We start from the raw sequence: 24,294 nt of genomic DNA, 5'->3' as shown, positions 1-24,294 counted from the left end.
TGGAGGGTGCAGGCACTACTGCTGGTACAAAGTGAATGCCAGGCAATGAGACTTCCAAGCTTTATGATTTTTCTCCTCAAACTTGGGTCATTTTTCTCACACATATGCACTGTTTGGTACTTCATATTTCATGAGTTCTCTGTACAGCTCTCTCCTCTCCATTACTCTGTCCACTAGACTCTAGCAACCTTGGTCTGTAGCTCAATTTTTGCAATGCATGTTGTTCACTGGGATCTGGTTCAGTCTCCCTTTCTGTTTCTGAAGCCTAGACGATGTCTCAAGGAGGTAAGGTGAGGTAATCGAAGGGCTCTCCTTGTTTGTTTCCCAGCTATCAGAGATAATCATCCTTTATGACCTGCTGTTCAATGTCCTAAAACTCTTTTTTCATATATTTTGTCCACTTAAAAAAGGTTTGGGTGTATGTTTGTGTGTGTGTGTGTAAATGTTACAGCAACTCTAGATGAAACATTTTTTGAAACTCGTTTAAGCCATTTTATGAGTGGAGGTAAACATTTTACATTGTAAGTTCTTAGAATGTCAGTGGTTATCTCAGGGGGGTTAGCAGTCTAAATAAATACAGTTTTTTTCCCCCTAAAATTTGATCTCTTTCTGGACAGGAGAGTTTTAGAACCACATATTGCCTAACACTTAGAGCAGCAATACTTTATATAAGTATAGCATATTCTAAAGTATTTTTCATGTATATTCTGTCATTTGATTATCTATGGTTAAGGTCAGGTAATTAAGGGCAAGGTTGTTATTTGAGTGATGCTCAGGAGTGTCATGACCTGCTCAAAGTTGAACAGCTTATATCACTAAAACAATAACACCTGCCATTTATGACACACTATGTGGTAAAAGGGTGTACTCAGCACTAGATACACAATCTCATTTAATAGTTCCCCAAAATATATTAGAAAAATGATACAATCTTTCTTATTCTAGATATGATCATGAGCTTAAGAGATATGCTACCTTACCCAACTCACACAGCAAATAGATGCTAGAGCTTGATCTTGAACCCATGTTCTCTGGCTCCCTGATCATGCTTGTAACTACGAGTCTACCCTTCAGAGCACAGGACACTTTTTAGAGCCCTTTGCTGCCTTCTAACTCTTTTTTATGACCTCAGTTGGTTTTCCAATAACAATATATTGTGCACTTTTGGAAATACTGTTCTCGTGTTCTTGCTCATGCAGGGTAGGGACTTTTGATGGTGAGGCTTGTTGGGGATACTTATGCTGACATCAAGGATAGCATTTAAAGATAGATGATGACTTTGATGGTAAATTGGGTTCATTTTGCCATAAATTATTTCATATGAATGTTCATTTCTCAGTTCTTCCTATCTAAAATTTCAACCCCTACCAATTTCCAACACCTACCATTTCATATTCCCCTTCCTTTCCATAGTTTTTTTCTAATTAATGCTTATCACTAATATATTCATATACCTTACTTTTCTTGTTTATTGTCTGGCTCCATCACTAAAATATAAATTCCATAAGGACACACATTTTTGTCCATTTTGCTCATAACTGTATGCCCTACACCTATTGAAAAGGAAAATAAATATTGGTAAAAAATTAACATTTATGTCCTAGAATTTATTTTGATGATTGTTGTATAATGGAGTGAAGAACAATATCTAAATTTTCAGTAGCATTATAATCTACCTATCCTGACAGATGGCCAAAAAGCACATGAAAATATGCTCAACATCACTAATTATTTGAGAAATGCAAATCAAACCACAGTGAGGTATCAGTTCACACCAGTCAGAATGGCCACCATCAAAATATATACAAGGAATAAATTCTGCAGAGGGTGTGGAGAAAAGGGAACCCTCCTACACTGTTGGTGGGAATGTAAGCTAATGCAACCACTATGGAGAACAGTATGGAGGTTCCTTGAAACACTAAATATAGAACTACCATATGATCCAGCTACCCTAATCCTGGGCATTTATCCAGAGAAAACCATAATTTGAAAATATACATGCACACCAATGTTCATTGCAGCACTATTTATAATAGCTAAGACATGGAAGCAACCTAAATATCCATCAACAGAGGACTGGATAAAGAACATGTGGTGCATATATACAATGGAATATTACTCAGCAGTAAAAGAGAATGAAATAATGCCATTTGCACCAACATGGATGGACCTAGAAATTATCATATTAAGTGAAGTAAGTCAGAGAAAAAAATATCATATGAGATCATTAATATGTAGGATCTAATAAAAATGAAATAGAACTTACAAAACAGAAACAGACTCAAAGATTTCAAAACTAAACTTAGGTTTGCCAATGAGGAAACATAGTGGGGAGGGATAAATTAGGGGGTTGGGACTGATATAAACATACCACTGTATATAAAGTAGATGGGTAACAAGGACCTACTATATAGTATAAGGAAATTTACCCAATACTATGTAGTAACCTATATGGAAAAAGAATCTGAAAGGGAATGGATATATGTATATGTACGGCTGGTTTACTTTGCTGTGCACCTAAAATTAACACAACTTTGTAAGTCAACTATATTTCAATAATATTTAAAAAAATAATTTATCTGTCAATATTCTCACTGCTATTGGGCATGTATCTACCATAAGAGGCTAAAGCCTATGAGAAGAAGATAAAATCACCAAATGAGTCAACCATCTCAGCCTTGTGGAGGAAGATCATATTTGCATGTTAGATTCTCCCCTCCCTCCAGATAACACCATCAGCTCTTAGGGCTGTCATGTTTTGGAGGAATGAACCTTAATGAGAGGCAGTAATGTAGCAATTAGCAGCATAGCCTCAGGTCTCAGAATGCTGGGGTTCAATCTTCAAATACCTCTATAAATATTAGGAGCTACTACAATTTTTATGCCAGAGAATTTTTATCTAGTCTTCAAAGGATTCCTCAACCCTTTGAAACTGTGTTCAAACCTATTGTGTATAAGAGAGAGATGCATCTTTATTGGGAGGTCTATAGTTTTCATCAGATATACAAGGTCTGTCAGTACTTAAAATTCTCTGGGCATCAAGGTCCAAGTAATACTGTCATAAATAAATCCTCAGATGTGTATTCCTTTGGATTGGCTGAAGCTCTCTTAAGGCCAGCTAGAATACTAATATTTTACAGGTATTTAAATTTTCTGTTTTTTACTTATCTTCAGTCTACATAGACCAGAGATATAAAACAACTATAAATCTACTATTATTATAATCACCTTTTCACAGTTGAGTTTTCATGATTTGCCTATACTAACATGACAGAGACATGAAAACCTCATACATAAATCTATAAAAAACTACCACATTTTACTGTCAATAATACCTATATATCTTTTCTTTGAGAGCAAAAGCATCAAGCCTTATTCATTTTGGTAGCCTCATTATCCAGAAAGTATAAAGGATGTACTACATGTTCAGTATGTTTGCTGTATAATAATTAATTGGATATTAAACATATACCTTCCCATTATAAATACCCAACATACTCTCATGTTATCAAGTCACATATCTTTTTGTGAAATTAATCTAAAGAGGGAGTGTCATCCCTTTGCTAATATCCTGTTCTAACATTTTCTCTTACTCAATATCTTCCTCAGCTAGGGTACTAACTGTAAAGCAAACACATATTCATGTCATAGAAAGGAAACTAAAACATGAATCAAGAGTCTAATAAAAAGCAAAATATATACTTTATTTCCATATGATAGCATATGGAAACAATGCCATGTTCTAAAACATTCAAAAGTCAATCACTTGTGAAAACTTTATTTCTGAATAATCTCCAACAACCAATCACAGAACACCTCCTATGTTACTGTCATCTGATCATTCTTATGGCCACTGTTGCATTCACTCTGTCCACCTGGTATCTTCATCATATATTATGTTTTCCCATCTTTCTTTTTGATACATTAATATCTCCTACATTTCCTGATCATGTTCTCCTGGTCTATCGTATTATTCCACTAAATTCCTTCCTAACACATTCTTCCCTAAATCCTCTCCTAGCACATCTTTCAATCAATTAGATTGATATAAACATCCATCCAGTCTGGGAGCTAATGATGAAGGTAAGGTAAGTCTATTGGTATAGAATCATATTTAATAGGTAAAAAAAAAAAAGAATTGAATAAGAATAGAAAAGAACAACAACAAAAAAAAAGGTGGGCAATAGGCTCACCGGATAATAGAAATATTGTATGTTATTTTTTTTCTTATGAATTCCCAGTGCAGTATCCAAGGAGTATCAGTTAATGAATGTGTAAATACCCTCTTCATTAAATCTAAAGATAAAAAGAGTTTCTGCTGTGGCGTGGTGGGTTAATAATTCAACTGCAGTGGTTTGGGTCACTGAGGAGGTGCGGGATCAATGCCTGGCCTGGCATGTTGGGTTACAATATCCAGTGTTGCTGCAGCTATGGCATAGGTTGCAGCTGCAGCTCAAGTTTAATCCCTGGCCTGGAAACTTCAATATGTCACATGTGCAGCCATTAAAAGAAAAAAATCTAAGTGTAAAATAAAATTGTTTTTAAGCTTGTGAATATATTTTTCCCTTCCGTCTTCTTTCTTCCTTCTTTTTTTAAACTGTCAGAACTCATATTATGCCTTCAAGAACCACACTAAATAAAAAAGTTGAATCCCCAAATATCCAAAGTTTGTGCAAAGATGTATCAAGTGCTTGATGACAAGAAGACATTCCTGAGAAGGCTACTAAGCCTTGTAGGGCAAATCCCATCTGACTATAAGTATACAAGCAAATATGGGAAGAATAAAATTCCATTTACTAAAAATCTTCTCCCATATCCAACTATAAGGAAGGGTTATAGGCAAAACGTTATATAACAAGGATATTCTAGTGCTTCTAAAATAATTCCAAAATCCATTAAATTCCATATTATATAAACTCAAAGTAATTCTTATCTCCAGTTTTGACATTTTCTCACACAACATCAAATATATTTATATCTGTTAAAAACTTTACTTTCAAATGAGAAATTAAAAGGCATAATTCTTGAACTTCATAAATATCTACACTCCGATAATTTTATCATACACATAATGCCAGGCAAAATAATGGAGTGTTTCAAATCATTCATGTTAAATTATTGGAAGGAAGAAACAACAGCATTAAGTTAATTCATTATTTAAATAATATAGAATGTGGTTAGAATTTTAAAAAAGTATGTTAGCTCTTACCGTTTCTGAGTATAAAGGTACATTTATGTGCCTGCATTTAAAATTTTTGAATATAAAATACTAACATTATTCATATGCTTCCTAGTATCAGATATATGAGGGATTAATCCTTAACTGTTGTTTTCTTGGAAGGCCATTTAATAAGTGAATTTGCATTATTAAAACTTATTCATTAAATAATAACATCTATGATTGAGGAAATAGTATATTACTTGAATTATCTAGAATTCCTTTGACCATAGGTTATTCTTAAAAATGTTTGAGAATAACCTCAGGCAGCACTTGTAAATTCAGATATCACAAACACTTCCAAGTTTCAGTTCAAAAACACAAAGTGATTTATACAGTAATGCTGTATTTTAAAAAATAAAGCCCCTTTTTATTTCAAAATCTGAAAGTCTTACTGTCTTTGAACTATGTATAAAAGAATTATTTTTGAAAACTTTAAAAATGCCTCTAATTTCCCATTTAACTGTAAATATTACATGCAAAAAGACTCTAGCAAAGCTTCTAAACAGGTATTAAAATGACCAATGAAATCAGTAATTTGCATCAGCTCACAAAAAAGATTTGACAGTAAATTACTGATTCTATATGTGCATGCTACAGCATAAGTATGTTCAGACTCAAAAAATAAAGTAAAATGCAATTACCCTAAAAGACATTTCAAGATTCTCTCCACCCCAGATATCCATTCCTGCATCGTAAGTTCCTATCTCTTCAAAGTAGTTTCTGTCAATAGAAAATAGGCCACCAGCCATAGTAGGGGTCCTAGTTGAAAAAAAAAAAAGAAAAGAATATCTTTTGAAAACAATATGTGGAGTTTAATGAGGCTGTTGCAAATATTTTTGAAACATTTTAAATAAAAAAAATTAGTACTCAAAATCTCAAACTGGAAACATAAAGCCAAAGAGGTTTTAAAATTAATAAATAGCATTTTAGTTCACATTATATGTAAAACTAAATTTAGATTAGTCTATATTTTTCTTATAGGTGATCAAGTAGATACAAGGAAGGAACACAAGCAGCTGAAAACAGGGGCATATACATCTTTTTTCTGAAAGGCACAGTGAAGAGAACTTAGTCCTCTGAGTACTACCCTTAAAGAGATAAACTGGTCATGAATTGTGGTCTTTTGTCACCTAATTATAAATTATTTTAATACAAAGTCTAGATATCCATGGAAATGTTTCCTGTGTGAAAAGATCTATAGCTTACTTAAATATGAAAAATATCAAATGCCATGAAATGTTTATAGGCAGTAAGTACTGAATGAAAGTTACATAAGTATCATAGGTACCATATGAGCATTATATCTAATTAGCTATGATTCTCTTTGCCTAATTAAAATGACAGATTCAATCATAGAACCCTATGGATAAATATAAACTCCATAAGCTATTCAGAGGTAGAAGGACATTTGAGACAAATTCTAAAATTTTTACTAGGAATAGCTGTTTTTTGGTTCTCACATTCAAAATTTCTCTATAGAAACTAAGATGTCAAGTTTTAAAAGGAATACTTAATTATTAAATAATTTTTAAAGATTAATTAAAGTCAGTGGTTAAGGTGTGAACTACACAAGTTTTTCTATCTAAGCAGGATGAGTTGAAACTAAGTTGTTCACAAATGACTCTTTCTGTACTAACAAGGATTATTTTTGAATAGAGGTTTTCAACCTTTGTAGCACATTCGAAGCATTTGAGGCACCTTTAGAAAATGCATTGCCATGCTTGGGTACCACTCTTTGCAGATTTAGATTTAATTGGCTGAGAGTGGAACCAGACCTTTGGTATTCTGTAACATTCCCAGGAGAGTCTAATATGATGCTAAAGATGAGAAACTGCTATAGTAACTGAGATTTGGAGTGCTCATCCATTACAGTTGACCTCTGAACAACATGGGTTTGAACTGTGCAGGTCCACTTATATGCAGATATTTTTCAACAGTAAATACTGCAGTACTACACCATTCACAGTTGGTTGAATTCTTTGATGTGGAAGAACTTTGGATACCAAGGGCCACTATAAATTATACTTGGATAAACCCCTGTGTTATTCTAGCATAATCTGAGACTGTTAGAAAACCAGTTTTTTTTTTTTTTTCTCAAAATTATATCCTCTTCTGGCACAGAATATGCTCATGCTTTCTAACAGTGTACTTCACTGAAAAACCACCAAATAATACTGTACTCAGATGTCTACCATATTGCAAAGTTCTCTATTTCTCCCAGTGCTCTCACTGTTTTATGCTCAGGTAATTAACCATCCATCAGTTGGAGTAGCAGAGACACACTTGGTCTCAGAGTTCTTTCTTACTTCTAGTCTTGCTGGGTTCCTATCAAGAACAGTATCATTGACCTACTGAATCGAAGTGAGAAACACAAACGAAGCTAAGCAGATGGTAGTTAGGGAGCAGCCATGACCCTCACCTGATTAAGGTTTTGGAACTCTACGGAAATAACTATATAAGGTATTACAGTGCTGAACAGTGTACTTAATGAAATAAGGAACAAACATTGCTGCAATTATCCTATCATAATTTAACCAAGTTCTTAAAAATGTTAAGTGATGCATTTTTAATGATCAGTTCAGAGTGCCTATTTACTAGTAAAGAACTAATGCACTTAAGTATATCACTTGAGTTTCATCTTATATTTAGTCATAATTCCTACAAACATATGAAAAGACATATAATAAATGGCTATAATAAATTATATATTTAATCATAAGAATGACTCAAACAATTTTCACTTTTACTTGAACAAAAACTTTTAAAAAACTGAAATTTCTCAAAAAGTTCCTTTGTTTTCTGAAGACAGATTATCCTAGGGAGTTTTGTTTTTGCAATATCAGTTAGCTTTTTTAAACAGTCCAGAGACTGCCATAGCCAATGTTCTGTTCTAAGTTTAGTGATCTGCAATGAACTATTTATATATGCCTATGCAGACCTTAATTGTTCAGGATACCTAAAAAATTAAAAACCTTGATGATAGTTGAATTAGCTGAGATTATTTGCTTTTTAAGGTTGTGTCTATACAATGTCAAACCAATCAATTAAATTAATTTTATTGGGAAGAAAATAATCAGCCCAATGGCTGCAAATATTTGTCTACTACGCAGTAAGTAGGTGACAATGAACAGAGCTAATAGAAGTAAAGCTTTTAGCACAGTGCCTGGCACATTATAAAAAAATTAATAAGGCTGTGTAATATACCTCTGTTGTTGTTGTGGTTAACTACTCAAACAAAAGTCTTGAGTGTATTTCAATTAATTTTAACTCTCCATATACACATTTTCATTTTGGATTTCAAAATCATTTAAAACTACTTCGGATCCAAGATATTGATCTCTGAACTCTGCCTCTCTGAACACAATTTTCAATTTTTTAATCCTGGCTATTTCAATCCTATGGAAGTCCTTCATTGGTATTTATTATCCCTCATCTACTCTATAATCTCACAGAAGAATCCCCTTCAGAAATCTTTAGTTTCCCTCCCCTAGGCCCTCCTCAAGATCCTGCCATATCAGTGAACACCAAGCTCAGGACCCTAGGTTCTCTGTCCTTGCCTAACTGACTCCATTCTCTTTTTATAAATATCAGTTCCTAGGTAAAGTTACCCTCCCTCATCCATTTCCATTCCTAGGACCTAGAGAATCATTGAAAACGTAATAAGCTGAGGTCAAATGGTCATGCTACAAGTCCACATTACTGACCCTCTGCCTACTCCACAAATAGCTAACAATCCTTTTACCTCCGTTTATTTGTACATCTGTCTCATTTTTAACTGCATCTTTTTCAAAAGCTTTGGACTCTTCTTAAGAAATTGAAGATTATGGCACTGCATAAAGTCTAAACTCTCTCAACTGTGAAATCTAAGATCCCTCAATCTCTACCTTAATACGTGTATCATTCTCATGGCTTTTTCCTTCCTCTTGTCTCAGAGAAAAGAATGTCTCCTTTCCTCTTATTGTGGGATGACATTCACTCTTTTGCCCTCAGCCAGCTCTTTTCTGCCTGTAAGCATACTTTTTCTTTTTAAACTGTACTTTGATTTACCGAGCTTCACAGATATTGCATATTTTACAAATTGAAGGTTTGTGGCAGTCTGGCTTTGAGCAAATCCGATCATTTTTCATGTTACATGTTGGTAATTCTCATAATATCTCAAAATTTTAAATCATTGTTATATTCACTTACGCTTATCTGTGATCAGTGTTCTTTGACGTTACTATTGTAATTTGGGGCACCACGATCCAAGCTTGTGTAAAACCATGAACCTAATTGATAAAGGTGTGTGTCCTGACTGCTCCACCAACCAACTGAACACACATTTCTCTTCTCTTTGGGCCTCCTTATTCCCTGACACCAGATAATATCCCAACAATGGTCCTACATATTCAAGTGAAAAAGTTGCACATCTCTCACTTTAAATCAAAAGCTAGAAATGATTAAGCTTAGTGAGGAAGGCATGTTGAAAACTAAGATAGGCCTAAAGCTAGGCCTCTTGTGCCAAACAGCTAAGTTGTGAATGCAAAGGAAAAGTTCTTGAAGGAAATTAAAGCACTTACTCCAGTGAACCCATCAATGATAAGAAAGCAGAGCAGCCTTATTGCCGACACAGAGAAAAGTTTTAGTGGTCTGGATAGAAGATCAAACAAGCCACAACATTCTTTTAAGCCAAACCCTAATCCAGAGCAAAACCCTAACTCTCTTCAATTCTATGAAGGCTGAGAGAGGCGAGGAAGCTATAGAAGAAAAGTTTGAAGCTAGAAGAGGTTGGCTCATGAGGCTAAGGGAAAGAAGCTGTCCCTATAACATAAAAATGCAAGGTGAAACATCAGGTGCTGATGTAGAAGCTCTAGCAAGTTATCCAGAAATCTAGCTAAGATAAATAATAAAAGTGACTATACTAGACAACAGAGTTTCAGTGGAGATGAAACAGCCATATATTGGAAAAAATGCCATTTTAGGACTTTCATAGCTGGAAAGGAGAAGCCATAGCCTGGTTCTAAAGCTTCAGAAGGCAGGCTACCTCTCTAATTAGGGGCTAATGAAACTCGTGGCCTTAAGTTGATGCAATTGCACATTAACCATTGTGAAAATCCTAGAGTACTTAAGAATTATGCTACATTTGTATTGCTTGGGTGCTATAAATGGAACAACAAAGCTTGGATGACAATGCATCTGTTTAGTATGTAGTTTACTGAATATGTTAAGCCCATTGTTGAGACCTACTGATAAGGAAAAAAAAGATGTGTTTCAAAATATGACTGCCCATTGACAATGCGCCTGGTCACCTGAGAGCTCTGATAGAGAGGTACAATAAGATTAATGTTGTCTTCATGCCTTCTAGGATGATATCTATTCTTCAGCTCATGGATCAAGGAGTAATTTGACTTTTAAGTCTTGTTCTTTAAGAAATACATTTCATAGACTATTAGCTGCCATAGATAGCCATTCCTCTGATGGTCTGGCCAAAGTCAAATGAAAACTTTTTGGAAAGGATTAAGAACTTCATGATTCATGGGAAGAAGTCAAAATATAACATTAATAGGAATTTGGAAGAAGTAGATTCTAACCCTCACAGATGACTTTGAGGGATTCAAGACTTCAGTGTAGGAGGTAACTGCAGATGTGGTAGAAATAGCAAGAGAACTAAAATTAGAACTGAAGCCTGAAGATGTGACTGAATTGCTGCAATCTCACAATAAAACTCTACAGATGTGGAGTAGCTTCTTATGAATGAGCAAAGAGAGTAGTTTCTTAAGATAGAATCCACTCCTGGTGAAGATTCTGTGAAGACTGTTGAAATGATAACAAAGATTTAACATATACCATAAACGTATTTGATAAAGCAATGACAGAGTTTGAGAGGATTGATTCTAGTATTGAAAGAAGTTCCGTGAGTAAAATGCTATCTAACAGTATTGGAGGCTACAGAGAAATCATTTGTGAAAGGAAGAGTCAATGGATGTGGCAAATATTATTGTTGTCTTACTTTAAGAAATTCCCATAGCCATCCAACCTTTCAACCCTCACTTTGATTAGTCAGCAGGAATCAACACTGAGGCAAGACACTCTGCCAGCAAAAAGATTATAACTTGCTATAGACTCAGATAATGATTAGCATTTTCCAGCAATTAAAGTATTTTTTTACCTAATGTATGTATATTTTTTACACATAATGCTATTGTACTATTAATAGAGTGTAGTATAATGTAAACATGACTTTTACATGCACTAGGAAACCAAAAAATATATATATGACTAACTTTACTGTGATATTCACTTTACTGCTATGATCTGGAAGCAAACCCACATTATCTCTGAGCTACACCTATGCTCTTTCAGCCGCTTGCTCATTGACTATTACCTCTGTGTTTTACACCTTTGATTTCTAGATTGTTCCCTTGAGCTTACAAAACTGCTCAGTTCAGTTCTATCCTAAGCCATAATACATCTTCACTCCATCCTACTACTCATTCAAACTACGGACATCTATTTTCTATATCCTTCACCGTTGACCTTACTGAAGGATACTTTTCACATATTCCCTCAACTCCTCTTGATCTTCTAAAAAAAATCTGGATCCCGCTTCCACCTTCCTTAAAGAACCTATTGATTATGAACTTCAGTAGCCCTTCCTTACCTTCTCTCTTTGAAAGCGTTTAACGCAACTTAGCCTCCTTGATGAAATTCTTTTCGCTCTGGCTCCCACTGCATTGTTCTAGAAGGTTTTTCCGTCTACTAATTTGAATATTTATTTTCCACTGCTTATTGATACCTCTTCCTCTTCTTTCTTTCTTTCTTTTTTTTTTGTCTTTTTGCTATTTCTTGGGCCGCTCCCGCGGCATATGGAGGTTCCCAGGCTAGGGGTCCAATCGGAGCTGTAGCCACCGGCCTACGCCAGAGCCACAGCAACGCGGGATCCGAGCCGTGTCTGCAACCTACACCACAGCTCACGGCAACGCCAGATCGTTAACCCACTGAGCAAGGGCAGGGACCGAACCCTCAACCTCATGGTTCTCAGTCGGATTCGTTAACCACTGTGCCACAACGGGAACTCCTTTTTTTTTTTTTTTTCTCTTCCTCTTCTTTTCCCTTGCTGTCTGCCAGATCTTAGTCAAGCTCTTAGTTTCACATCTGTGGCATAAGTAAATATATCACAGTAGTGTTGTTTTGTAGATATATATATTTAATAATTATCTGCATTTGCCCAAAATGTCTTCCCAAGGATCTCTCAGTGGCACTTTTCTCTTTTTAAACTTTTTTCCTGTATCAGTTCATTGGTCATATGTCTTTAACCATCACCTCTATGAGGCTGACTCCTAATCTATGTTATATTTTCTCTTCTCCCCTTGGCATCTGTTCCATTTGCTAATTACTCACTAGAGGCTTTCTTAAAAAACTTCTTACTCTGCTCAGTATATATAACATAGAACTGAATTGCTACTATGTCTGTTTCTCTTTCAATTGTTTCCTTACAGAATCATAATATAAGATGATTAAGCCACATTTTATCATCTTTTTTTTAACTTCACTCAGTTATTTCCCAAATATTTCCCTTTTTTCTTAAGTATTTATGACTCATTTTTGTTACCATGATCACGCTCCAATTTTATCCCTATTTCTAAGCATTTGTTAATGTATTTCTCTTGCTTCTAGAGCCTACTGCTTCCAAAATTTATTTTACAAACCATAGCCAGATTAATTTTTTTAAATGAAAATTTGTCTACAAATGTTAACCAGATGTTCCAAAACCTACTTTAATAATTCCAGCTTTTTACCTCGGCAGCAGTTATCTGGACCTACCCAATGGGTGTCTCCATTTCTTTGAACTATTTCTTTGTATTTACAGTGTTTAATTGTTAGCAGTAAATGCTTCACACTTTCCTACCTTGGGACATTTTTTCATATCCATTTTCCACTTGAATTTTCCTTTGCCAACAACCCTTATATATTCAAAACTGCTCCATTCTGCTCTCTGGCCAATGCAATGGTTATATATTCCATACAGGTTGGTCTTAGTACAAACTCCTCCCTCCAATATGGTTGTGATTTTTCCCTTCTACTTTGTCTTATGATGTTCTATTTCGCTCAAAGCAATTGTCACTTCTTACAGCTTATATTTACTACTATATACATTTTTACCACTTCTATAGGTATAGTCAATAAATTTAAGAGTATTTAATACTATAACAGTATTTAATAGTATTAGACTATTAACAGCTATTTATTGAATAAATGAAATAAATAATTAGCATGTGTATCTCCATGCCCAGCTTTGAAAGTCAAAATTATGTACAATTTTACTTCTGAAATAAAAAAAAAAAATTGTTTTGCTCACATCTACCAAAGCGATAACAGAGATGCCTTTACTGGACCCAGGATGTTTAAATACCTTATCATTCAGTAAGGGTTTTGGAAACTGAGATTTATACTATTTTAGAAATAAAGATATAGGAGTTCCCGTTGTGGCTCAGTGGTTAACAAACCCAGCTAGCATCCAAGAGATCGCGGGTTCGATCCCTGGCCTCTTTCAGTGGGTTAAGGATCGGGCATTGCTGTGAGCTGTTGGGTAGGTCGCAGACATGGCTCAGATCTTGCATTGCTGTGTCTGTGGCATAGGCCAGTGGCAACAGCTCCAATTGGACCCCTATTCTGGGAACCTCCATATGCCATGGGTGTGGCCCTAAAAAGACAAAAAAAAAAAAAAAGGAAAGAAAAGAAGAAGAATTAAAGATATAAAGCCTTTATAACAATGAAGAATATTAAAAAAGCAAGTAAGCATTTGACATGTAAAAATACTGAAGTTGTTTTTATTTTTAACCATAACTTAATAAATCAAAAGAAATTGTGATGGAATACATTTGAGTATTCAATAATGTTTAAATGCAATGCCTGCATTTTCACCAATAAGACCATACACCCTGTATCTCACACTGGGATAACCACCATGTGTGTAAAAAGCAGGTAGACAATAAAGATACTTTAAGAGACGGCCATGTTTAGTTCTTTGGAGTAAGGACTTTGCACCTCAATTCACTAGATTCAAATTCAACCCCAGAATGTGACCTTCAGCAAGTCACTTAAACTCTGCGCTTCAATTCAATCATCTATAAAATGGGGATATGTGTCAATGTATATAATACTCTTAGAATAGTACCAGCACAAAGCAAGACCTGCACGTTTTAAATATTAATTTTAATGAACAGGAAAACATCTGTTTGTCAAGATTATAATCAGCTTTACTTTATTATTTTCAGAGTTTATTGCATTTTAATAGTATTTTATTTTGTTATTTTATTTTGCTTTTAAGGGCCATATGGAAGTTCCTAGGCCAGGGGTCAGAGCTACAGCTGCCAGGCCATGCCACAGCCACAACAGCATGGGATCCACACCATGTCTGTGACCTACACCACAGCTCTCAGTAATGCCAGATCCTTAACCCACTGAGAAGGGCCAGGGATTGAACCTGCAACTTCATGGTTACTAGTAAGATTTGTTTCTGTTGCACCATAACAGGAGCTTGCAAATTGTAATATTTTAGAGCTTTAAAATTCCTACAGAACTGGTCAACCAAATTTAGTTTCAATGTGTTTAAGTGACTTGTTCAAGGACCTTCAAGTAGTTAGTGGTCCAGTTAAGAAAACGATTTCTTTTATCTATCTATCTATCTATCTATCTATCTATCTATCTATCTATCTATCTTCTATCTATCCATCAATCCATCCAGTCATCTACCAATCAGTCATTTCTCAATTTATCCATATAACTCACACAGCAAAGGATATGAGGTAATTATTGAAAATTCACTTTTTCTAATTTCAATCTCTAAATCTGTACACCATGTTTTCTCATGAATGTTGCTAGTGGTCTTCAAAGAAATTTCTTTTAGTTATTGAAACATCATTTCTTCTCACTAACCCTTTGACATATGAGGATTCTATTTAGTCTTACTTCGTGAATAGCCAAGATCTCTGGAGAAAATATCTAAACATTTGTGAGACTAGAGCTCATTTGCAATTGTCAAATAACACAATACCTAATCTGTTAGTGTTTAGCTCTATGTTAATAATATTTTTTATATGTTATAAACCATAATACAGAGAAATGATAAACATATTTTATTCTTTACACAAATGTGAGGCAAATAGCTGAACTATTTATATATTTTTTATTTTTTTTCAAATCATAAAATATAACTTCATTTTGTTAACTACTGTGAAGGTTTAGAAACCAAAGGAAAATTAGATGCCATGAGTTTCTCTCCTTTCTTCCTTATTCTGTCCACTATACCCAGTATTAGAAAACAGAAGACAGAGGAAGGAAGCAAAGGCATAATTATTCTTTTATTGGAGTGACGAATGATAGCATGTGGAATGTAAGTATTGGTTTTCACAGAGAAAAAAAAATGGAAAGTACAGTGGAATATTGCATATCATGACATTCTTTTGAACATGTTTGGGTAAGAAGATGGAGCTTTTGGCAGAGAAAAGACTTACTTTAAGAGTTTATGGTGACTTAGGCTCTGAGCAAGGGAGCTTATTCAAATCCTATAGAGTCTATGGAACACAGTTTCAAAGCTATTTATAAAGGAAAAGAAAAAAATTAAAGTTCTGGGAGTTCCTGTCGTGGCTCAGTGGAAACAAATCTGACTAGGATCCATGAGGATGCAGGTTTGATTCCTGGCCTTGCTCAGTGGGTTAAGGATCTGGCGTGCTGTGAGCTGTGGTGTAGCTTGCAGACGCAGCCCAGGTACCACATTGCTATGGCTGTGGTGTAGGCCGGCGGCTGCAGCTCTGATTTGATCCCTAGTCTGGGAACCTACATATGCTGTGGGTACAGCCCTAAAAAGACAAAAAAAAAAGTTCTGCTTAGTGTGGACAAATAGCTTCTTTTTCTGCCAAAGAACCCATTTACTAACAAATATTGGAATTAAATACCTTAACCTGTATTCCCCAAAAAGGAAGTTTTTTTTTCCTTTTTCCTTAATCCTTTTTCATAATCCTCAGCACATAATGAAACTCTAAGCTTCCAAAGAGTATGTACAGTAAATGGTGCAAATTTTAACCTTTCCTTTTATTTTAATTTAATGCTTATGTGGGGTCAAATAAACAATGAGCCCAGATATTTAAACTGTTTTTTGTAATGTGATAAATTATTCAGCATATAAATGTGATATTTAATTCATCACCCTGAAAACTTTCTCTACTATCCCTGTTTTCTTCTCATCTTAGAGGCTGCTAGGAAAGTCTTATATATTATCCCCTAAACCATTAGGAACTAAATATACTATAAATTTGCTATTTTCTCCAAAGAATACAGATTTAAAGATTACACCTGAGGTGGAAAATTTTTTTCTCAAAACAACATATATTAGATTTTAACACAGATAGCCATAAATGTTGAGCTGTTGAACACTCCAAAGTTCAACTATTTCAAAATCTGTTCTGTGTACAACCTTGACCTTGGTCTGTGCTATTGCTTTAGTGTCTCCTGTTGTAAAGAAGTGTTTCAGGAGTTCCCGTCATGGCGCAGTGGTTAACGAATCCGACTAGGAACCATGAGGTTGCGGGTTCGGTCCCTGCCCTTGCTCAGTGGGTTAACGATCCGGCGTTGCCCTGAACGGCTCGGATCCTGCATTGCTGTGGCTCTGGCGTAGGCCGGTGGCTACAGCTCCGATTGGACCCCTAGCCTGGGAACCTCCATATGCCGCGGGAGCGGCCCAAAGAAATAGGCAAAAAGACAAAAAAAAAAGAAGTGTTTCACAGGCTTGATCTATCTCTGCTTCTTTCCTCCAATTTATAAGCGTATTTTCATTACACAGAGGAAAATTCAATAAAGACAATCTGATAGATTAAAAATTAAGAAATACATTATCAACTGCTTTTAAATAATTATAAATATCTTATGTTGTATAAGATTTTACAGAATAAATAAGGGTTTTTCATTAATTATACTCACTAGAGGGACTATATGAATTGAAGTCAGTGATGATTTGGGGGAGAGGAAAACAAACAGGCAAAATGTATCAAGAATATGAAAAAAAATTTCATATTGCTTGATTGCACAATTTTCATTATACACTGAAATTGTATATCACAGATATAAATGGGAAAAATGAAATATAAAACCTTTAGTTGACTTCAGACAATGCAAAATAGGGAAAGAGCTAAGAAAATAATTGAGATAGTAACAGCCATTAAAATTTTCATTTGTAAAAAAATTTTAATGGCATAGAAAAATACTAGTGATATATCAACTTATAAATTTTGGAGAAATGTACTGGAAAGAAGTGCTCTGAAAGGAAATATGACAAAATACTAAAAAAGCTGCTCATTGGTTTTCTGTTTCTTTATACTTACAGATATTTGTTACATTTATTTTTCAATGCACATACCTGTTACTTAAATTATCAGAAATAAGAGTTCCCCTCGTGGCGCAGTGGTTAACGAATCCGACTAGGAACCATGAGGTTGTGGGTTCGGTCCCTGCCCTTGGTCAGTGGGTTAACAATCCAGCGTTGCCGTGAGCTATGGTGTAGGTTGCAGACGCGGCTCGGATCCCGCGTTGCTGTGGCTCTGGCGTAGGCCGGTGGCTACAGCTCCGATTGGACCCCCTAGCCTGGGAACCTCCATATGCCGCAGGAGCGGCCCAAGAAATGACAAAAAAAAAAAAAATTATCAGAAATAAATTTAAAATAACTATTTTTGAATAGTTTCAAATTTTATTTAATATTTTATAGCACTTTACAAGTTAACCAAGGCAGGGAGAATAATTTTACTTTATAGTTGATAAAAATGAGCAAATTCTTAAAGTTCCCATCATAGCTCAACAGTAACAAACCTGATTAGGATCTGTGAGGAGATGGGTTCAATCCCTGGCCTCACGCAGTGGGTTAAGGATCTGGTGTTGCCGTGAGTTGTGGTGTAGGTCAGAGATGCAACTCGGATCTCACACTGCTATGGCTGTGGTGTAGGCTGGGGACTGCGGCTCTGATTTGACCCCTAGTCTGGGAACTTTCATATGCTGTGGATGTGGCCCTAAAAAAAACAAAACAAACAAACAAAAAAGAGCCAATTCTCATTAGGAGAAGCTTGAAATAAAACCCATATTCTCCAAAGCCAGCTTTCATGCTTCTTCTGTGATATCATACTAGAAAGATGCAGGAAATGATACATGTAAATGTTCTATGAGTTTTTCACAATGATTATAATCTGAGTTTTAATTAGTAATGTTTAATTTATTTGATCTTCTTTATAAATTTTTAATTCCAATTGAAAGAAAAATAAATGCATGAGGTCAGATATATGTTAATAAAAATGGATATCAAAGTCAAATGTGTCAGAAATAAAAAACTCATAATTACATCTATGAATCATTTATTGTACTAGCAAGTATTAGAAGAAAAACTAAAACTGTTTTGTTTTGCTTTAGAAAAATACTGAACATGGTACTCAATGTAAGGATGAAGAAAGGCACATTAAGAATATTAATAATGATTAAATGTAAATAGATTCCATCAGGTAAGACACAAAGGGTAAAGCAAGATAAATAGACTTGATAAATAATTGGTAGTCTTTTAATTAAGTAATTTATTTTAATCAGTGAGAAATTAACATATAAAATAATATCTTTATAACTATTTATTTAGGGTTACTTACAGGGCATGGATATGAGACTAATGCAATCAATAAGATTAAAGAGCCAGGTTCCTTTCCAGAAGCACATAATACTCTATCAGTTGACACAGTTTAACTCCTATACCTCCACTCTCTGACCACCTGTGCTAGTTTTTCCCCTTTATCCAGCATACTTGAGGAAGCCAGGGCAGATAGCAAACAACTTTACCACAGAGATGGTCCTATTTATCTTTGTATGTGCAGAACCTAACACAGTGCTCAGCAGAGTAAATGCATGTGCATATGCACATGGAATCCAACTCATTTAAGTAGCTGAAACAAATCACCTCAACAATTATATGTACTAGAAAAAAAAATGCATACCACACTCCCAAACTAATTAAATGATTTGGGAGGTTATATCCACTACTAAATAACTTAGGCTACTAGTAGCCAATTCCATTAGGTAATGTACATGTATGTTCATATAGGCTAGTGTGTTTGATGGCTTTCAAACTCAGCCATTTCCCAGGCTGTAACCTTTAAGTCAAAGGCCACTAATTTAAAAGACAATAGGGAGCTCCCATCATGGCGCAGGAGAAACGAATCTGACTAGGAACCACGAGGTTGCAGGTTTGATCCCTGGCCTTGCTCAGTGGGTTAAGGATCCAGAAGTGCCATGAGCTGTGGTGAGGTCGCAGACTCAGCTTGGATCTGGCATTGCTGTCACTATGGCATAGGCCAGTGGCTACAGCTCCGATTAGACCACTAGCCTGGGAACCTCAATATACCACAGGTGCAGCCCTAAAAACAATAAATAAATAAATAAATAAATAAATAAATACAATAGCCACCCAAAGAAAAATAATACGTCAATTCAATTAATTGTAACAAGCATATTTCTCTCACCTGTGTTTGGAACACAGCTCCAGAGAAATATTTCTTCAAGTGCAAGAATGAAAAACTGAAACTGATCCTTAGCCTCAGAATCAGGGACACACACACAAAACTTAATTGGAGGATTAGGCTAAATTTTCATGCCATTTCTACATGGACAGCTTCTACTCAATTCCTCCTGAGGGTGCCAAGAAGAAATACCAGATCATTGCAGCAAGATCTTCTGACTTATCAAGAATAGGGTGAAATCTAGATTTTTATTTAGAATATCTCATTTTTAAAATGTTAGTAATTTTTAAAAATGCAGAACTTTTTGTAGGGCAAAGAAAACACATCTACAGAGCATATCTGATACATAAGCCCTTGGTTAATGACCTCTGGTTTAACAATATGATTGTTGTACTGCTGCTCATATAATTGAGATATTCCTGAGAACTTATATAATTTGACTACTAAAATGTCAAGGATAGTATACTGATTAAAGAAAACTAAATAGGAGGCGGGATCAAGATGGTGGAGGAGTAAAACGTGGAACTCACCTTCTCCCACAAACAAATTTAAAAAAAATATATGTATGTAGAACAATTCAAACAGAATACCTACTGAAAGCTGGAAGAAGATCTTAAACCTCCAAAAAGGACAACAAACGCTCCACATAACTGGATAGAACAAAAGGTAAAAAAAAAAAGAGAGAGAGAGAGAGAAAGGAATCAGGGAATCAGGATTCCAGAATGGGACTAGCACTCCTAAGAGGAGCTGTGAAAGAGGAAAGGAACCCAAACTCTGGGAAGCAACCTAACTGATGGGGTGATCAGCTGAGACAGAGGGACATCAAAGCCTCAGAGAAAAGGGCAGCAGCTGGACTGAGGAAGGCAAAGCAGAGAGAGAGCCACACAGACCATAAGTACCACCTCCTGGGACACAACAGCCTGAGACACTTGGAAAGGGGCTGGGTGCTGAGACTCAGGCTCTAGAGGTCAGTTCCAGGGAGAGGACTAGAGATGACTGTGTGAAAACAGACTGAAGGGCTAGGGAGCAGTGCACCAAGGGTTGGGTAGCAGAGAGCCACAGCTGAGGGAACCCAGGAGGAAGTCTGGGCCTGCAAGAGAAGCAAGGCACCATTATTGGAGAATGCAAGAGAAGGAGGGGTGGACTGCCATAGGAGTATCTTTCTTTGCACATGCATGGGTTTTTGGAGGGCAAGGTGTGGGTGGGGAGGCCCTCTTGCATGGAATATGGGTGGTGGCACCTTCTGCATGGGCTAAGTGCAAGGGGTACCTCTTGCATGGTCTACAGTCAGCAGGGGCAAACCAATGTAGTCATCTTAGACTCCATAGGTGAGCAAGGCCCGCCACTACTAGGGGGTCCATTAAAAGGCAAAGTTCCATTAAAAGTTCTGCGCAGAGGAGGCTACTACAACCAAGAACCACCCATTGTTGCTCTCACTCTCCTGGGAAAGCAGACGCCCTGCCACGGCCACTGCCAAACACTCTGGCCACTGCCTACATCTGCCTGAGGGTCACTGCCACTTCCCCAGGTCCCTGCAACTAGGAGCAGCCTGTACCACCTTCCCATGGATCCTTATCACTGTCAAGGGCCCAGCAACCAGACACAGGCTACTAGCCCTAACGATTGCCTCCATCTCCCTGGAAACACACGCAGTACCCTATCAAGGGGATAAAAACCTGCATACACTGAGGAAAGAGACAGAAACCATCCAAACCAAAAGCAGCCCTCACACCAAAAATAAATAGTAAACCCTCACTATATATATCCATGGGCACTCTTGCATACAAATAGCCCTCCAAGACTATAGTAGTTGTTCTCACTAAACTCACAAAATAAGAAAAATATAGGCAAAATGAAGCTCAGGCACAATTCCCAGTTAAAAGAACAGGAGACCTCCCCTGAAGGAGTAGTCAATGAAACAGACGTCTGCAGTCTAAAAGACACCAACTTCAAAAAGGAGATAGTGAAAATACTGAAGGAATTAAGAGTGAATATGAAAGGAATTAAAGAGTGGATATGAATAGTAATACAGATTACTTTAGAAAGGAACTAGAAAATATAAGGTGTAGCCAAGTAAAATTAGCAAATTCATTTGCAGAGACATAAGCTTCTAAAAGCACTGAAAAGCTGAATGAATAATGCAGAGGAACAAATCAGTGACTTGAAGATAGAATAATGGAAATCACCCAATCAGGACAGCAGATAGAAAACCACATTAAAAAAACAAAACAAATCATGAAAGCAATATAGAAATCTATGGGATAATATAAAGCAGGACAATCTATGCATAATAGAGATTCCAGAAGGAGAAGAAAAGGAAAAGGAGAAGAAAAAGAAAAGGGTTAGGGTATTAACCCTAACCCTAACCCTTACCCTAACCCTTCTCCTTTTCTTTTCCTTCTGGAATCTCTATTATGCATAGATTGTCCTGCTTTATATTAACCCATAGATTTCTTATATTGCTTTCATGTTTTTTTAATGTATTAAATATATTTTAACCAAAATATATTTGAAGAAATTATGACTGAAAATTTTCCATATCTAAAGGAAACAGAAATCAAGATACAGGAAGCACAGAGGGCCTCAAACAAGTTAAACCCAAACAGGCCCACAGCAAGACATAGAATAAAAATGACAAAAGTTAAGTATTAGGAAAGGATTCTAAAGCCAGTAAGATAAAAACAAAGAATTATAAGGGAACCCCCATAAGGCTATCAGCTGTTTTCCCTACAGAAACACTATAGGCCAGAAGGGAGTGGCAAGATATATTCAAAGTTTTAAAAGGGAAAAATTAGCAGCCTAGAGTATTTGACCCAGAAAAAAATATAATTTAAAATAGAAGAAGAAAGAAAGAATTTCTCCAACGAACAAAAACAAAAAGAGTTCAGTAATACTAAACCCATTCTAAAAGAAATACTGAAAGGGTTCCTCTAAATAAAAAAGAAGTACGAAGAAATAGCTTGGAGGAAATCACAATTGGAAAGCAATCCCTTAAATAAGCCAGTAAATAAGGGAAAAAAATCAACTGTAAAAGTGACAATAAACACAAGGAACAGCAAAGGAATAGACAAGAAGATGTTCAAAAAAGGACAACAAAATCATAAAATGTGGGGAAGAAAAATAAGAAAATCTAGACTTTTTTTTTTTTTTAAAGAATGTGTTTGAGGCTATATGACTGTGAGCCTAAAGCAAGCAGATATATATAGGAAGGGGTTAACTTATTTGAAAAATAAGGCAACCACAAATCAAAAACACATTCACAAAAACTAAAAAGAAGAGGACACAATCATAAAATAAAAGGAAATCATCCAACTAAATAAAGAAAGGGACAAAGAACAAACAGAGAATCAACCAGAAAACAAGGTTTAAAATGATGATAAATACATATGTATCAATAATTACCTTAAATGTGAATAGACTGAATGCTCTATTCAAAAGACATAGAGTGGCAGACTGAAGAAAAAAGCAAGAGCCTGCAATATGCTGCCCACATCAGACCCCCCCTTAGAGCAAATGACATATATAAGTTGAAAGTAAGGGGATGGAAAAAGCATGTAAATGGAAATGACAGGAAAGCAGGAGTCCCAATATTCATATCAGACAAGTCAAGCAACGTTCATTAAAAAAGATAAAGAAGGACACTATTTAATAATAAAAGGATCAATTCAAGAAGAGGATATTACATTTGCCAATATATATGCCCCTAATATTGGAGAACCCAAATATATACAGCAAATACTGACAGACATAATAGGAGAATGTGGTGGCAATACAACAATAGTAAGAGACTTTAACATTCAACTCACATCAAAGGACAGATCCTCTACACAGAAAATCAATAAGGCAACAGAGACCCTAAGTGACACAATAGAAAACTTAGACTTAATTGACATTTTCAAGACACTACATCCAAAAAAAAATCAAAATATTCATTCTTTTCAAGTGCACATGGAACATTTTCAAGGACTGAACACATACTGGGACACAAAACTAACCTCAACAAATTAAAGACTATAGAAATTATTTCAAGTATCTTCTCTGACCACAATGACATGAAACTAGAAATCAAACATAGGAAAATAAATGAGTAAAAAATGAATATATGGAGACTAAACAATATGTTACTAAAAAAATCAATGGGTCAATGAGAAAATCAAAAGGGAAATTAAAAAATGCCTTGAGACAGGTGATAATTAAAAACAACCATTCAAAATCTATGGGATGCCACAAAGGATTTCTTAGAGGGAAGTTCATAGTGATACAGGCCTTCCTCAAAAAAAAAAAAAAAGAAGAAAAATCTCAAATCAACAACTTAACCTACCACCTAAAAGAATTAGAAAAAGAATAAACAAAACCTAAAGTCAGCAGAAGGAAGGAAATCATAAAGATCAGAGAGGAAATCAATAAAATAAAGAGTCCAAAAAATAATAGAAAAATATTTATAAAACCAAGAGCTGGTTATTTGAAAGGGTAAACAAAATTGACAAATCTCTGGCCAAATTCACCAAGAAGAGGAGAGAAAAAATCCAAATAAACAAAATAAGAAATGAC

The 24,294-nt window shown here is 35.5% G+C and overlaps 1 protein-coding gene across 1 annotated transcript in view; it reads right to left on the bottom strand.

The window, feature by feature from the left end:
- GALNT13 (polypeptide N-acetylgalactosaminyltransferase 13) overlaps positions 1-24,294 on the bottom strand; it is a 584,203-nt gene that overhangs the window by 213,451 nt on the left and 346,458 nt on the right. The window contains exon 8 of the mRNA XM_047770427.1: positions 5,863-5,980. Within this exon, the coding sequence (XP_047626383.1) occupies positions 5,863-5,980 (118 nt within the window). The remainder of the gene's footprint in view (positions 1-5,862; positions 5,981-24,294) is intronic.

Source organism: Phacochoerus africanus, chromosome 3 (genome assembly GCF_016906955.1).
Source record: "Phacochoerus africanus isolate WHEZ1 chromosome 3, ROS_Pafr_v1, whole genome shotgun sequence".
Taxonomy (NCBI): domain Eukaryota; kingdom Metazoa; phylum Chordata; class Mammalia; order Artiodactyla; family Suidae; genus Phacochoerus; species Phacochoerus africanus.
The sequence above is the reverse complement of the archived record's forward strand: the minus strand, read 5'-3'. Positions and strand labels throughout refer to the sequence as shown.